This window comes from Squalius cephalus (assembly GCF_949319135.1).
Source record: "Squalius cephalus genome assembly, contig: scaffold_48, whole genome shotgun sequence".
Taxonomy (NCBI): Eukaryota; Metazoa; Chordata; class Actinopteri; order Cypriniformes; family Leuciscidae; genus Squalius; species Squalius cephalus.
This window is the reverse complement of record NW_027645803.1, coordinates 557,954-560,123: the sequence shown is the minus strand read 5'-3', so window position 1 is coordinate 560,123 and position 2,170 is coordinate 557,954. Positions and strand designations below refer to the sequence as shown.

The 2,170-nt window shown below is 41.4% G+C and overlaps 1 protein-coding gene across 1 annotated transcript; it reads right to left on the bottom strand.

Annotated features, from left to right (window-relative positions):
• Positions 1–378: 378 nt before the first annotated feature.
• Positions 379–1,902, bottom strand: LOC307154229 (E3 SUMO-protein ligase ZBED1-like; the record flags this gene model as incomplete). The annotated part of the gene is made up of 1 exon (XM_079898992.1): positions 379–1,902. One exon carries the CDS (start codon positions 1,900–1,902, stop codon positions 379–381), a length of 1,524 nt encoding a protein of 507 aa, XP_079755118.1.
• Positions 1,903–2,170: the final 268 nt, after the last annotated feature.

Sequence of the window (2,170 nt, the reverse complement as noted above, 5' to 3'; positions counted from 1 at the left end):
TCGTCTCAGAAAATATCACGGTTTCACGGTATACGATATTAAACTATCATTATTATTATAATCATCAGCTACAATGACCCTTAAATGAATGAAAACAGATATGTTTTTTGGTTGAACATGGTTTATTGTAACAAACTTTTTTTTATGAAAATAAGAAAACTTTATGGAAGTATGAATCTACCTTTTGGAAGAAAAATAAAAATAAAGCTGCACATCTCCCATTTGAACAAAATAAGGAATAAGTTATTTCTCTTTATATTAGACAACAATAAACCAAACTGTCCTTCCTCTTTAATATGGGAGAGAAAAATGTGCAGGGTCATGTTTGTTAATATTTTCCTGAGATTATCATAGCAGCATGCATTTCTCTGCTTTTTTTCAGGTCAGGTTATGATGAAGAAATGTAAGCATGTTGAGATTTTCAGGGCTCATTCTTGACCGCTGAGGTGAGAGAATGTGTCCACTTGTACTAAACATCCTCTCCGAAGGTACACTCGTGGCAGGGACACAAAGATACTTTCTGGCCACATTTGCCAGAAGAGGCATTTCATCAGCATGCATTTTCCACCATGCCAGTGGGTCAGTGTCCGCGCTGATGCTTGGAAGAGACTTGTACATCGTCATTTCAGACAGCACCTTATCACTGACATTCTCATTTCCTGAGGTTGCCTTGTTCTGCCTAGATGAAGTGATTCGCTGTAGCAAACCAGATAGACTTTTTTCTTTCTTTTTAGTGGTGGTGGTGGTAGTACTGCTGCTTCCCGCTTCTGCCCAATTTTCTCCTCTTTCTGCTTGAGTATGTTCTCTATCCAATGGATCTGCTTTTGCAAGATTCACAGCTTCTTCCACACATGCCTCAACTGTGTCATCCAGGTTTTTACAGAAGCTTCCCTTAAATCGGGCATCCACAAAGCTGGAGATTTGTAGCACTCGTTCCACCTGCTCTGTGTATCTCCCTTGCAAGTCTTCTCTCATTACTTGCTTCATCTGTCTGATTAGTAGATTGTCTTCAGCTTGCTCAGAGAGGATTTCGCTGCAAATGTGCTCCAGTACCGGTGTGAGTGAGGACAGTGTGACCCGTTTCTCCGATGCCAGGGCATCAGTGAGGTCATAGAGTGGTTGAAGGAGCTGATTGACATTCTCAAGAGTGGCAATGTCATTATCTTTTGGCATGAAATGCCATGTACTTCTGTCACTAGCCAGGACTGCACAGACAGCCTGTTGTTGCTCCAGGAACCTGGAGATCATCTCATAAGTTGATCCCCACCTTGTTACCACATCATGGATGAGGGCATGCTCAGGGAGTTCCAGGTCTGCCTGTTTTTTTTTAAATTCTCTTTTCCTTTTCCAACTCCGAGAAAATCCTTGAATCAAGTGTCTGCATGCCCTTACTGCAGATTCAACCCTTTGGATCTTCAAGGCTTTGCTAATGGCCAGATTTAAATTGTGACCAAAACAAGTGAGCCAAACACAAGGGAACTCTGCAAAGGCCTTCTTCATATTGCTTGCATTGTCTGTGGTAATTCCGCACAGACTTTCTTTTGAAATCTTCCATTCCTGGAGCATATTATCAAACATCTCGGAGATGTTTTCTGAGGTGTGGTCTTCAGGAAAAAAATGAGACTCCAAACAGTGGCACTTAAGCTGCCAATCTGAGGTGAGGTAGTGGACTGTAAAACTTATGAATGGCTCCCCACCTCCACTACTGCTGGTCCACAGGTCTGTGGTGGCTGAAATCCACACAGCTTCCTTCAGCTGTTCTTCAACACTGGCCCTTACCTCTTTGTACATGCGAGGGATTTCATTGGTGGAAAAGTATGTTTTTGATGGTACCTTGTACATTGGGACTGCCTTCTTCATCAGGTGGAGAAAGCCAGGTTTTTCCACTACTCTAAAGGGCATCATGTCTTTAGCAATGAAATAAGCTACAGCATGATTCAATTCTTTCGCTTGTTTGGATGTAGGATCTAACTTGATTCCTTTTGCAAGTGACTGTGTGACAGTTGGTTGAGCTGGATCAGGAAGCGTCTTTGCAGAGGTAGTTTGACCCTAAAGAATGAACAGAATTATGAACATGATTAGCATGTAAACAATTAGCATGTAACTACATATAAACACAAAATGAACCAACAACATGGATTTAAATAGGAAATTTAAATAACTTGGATGG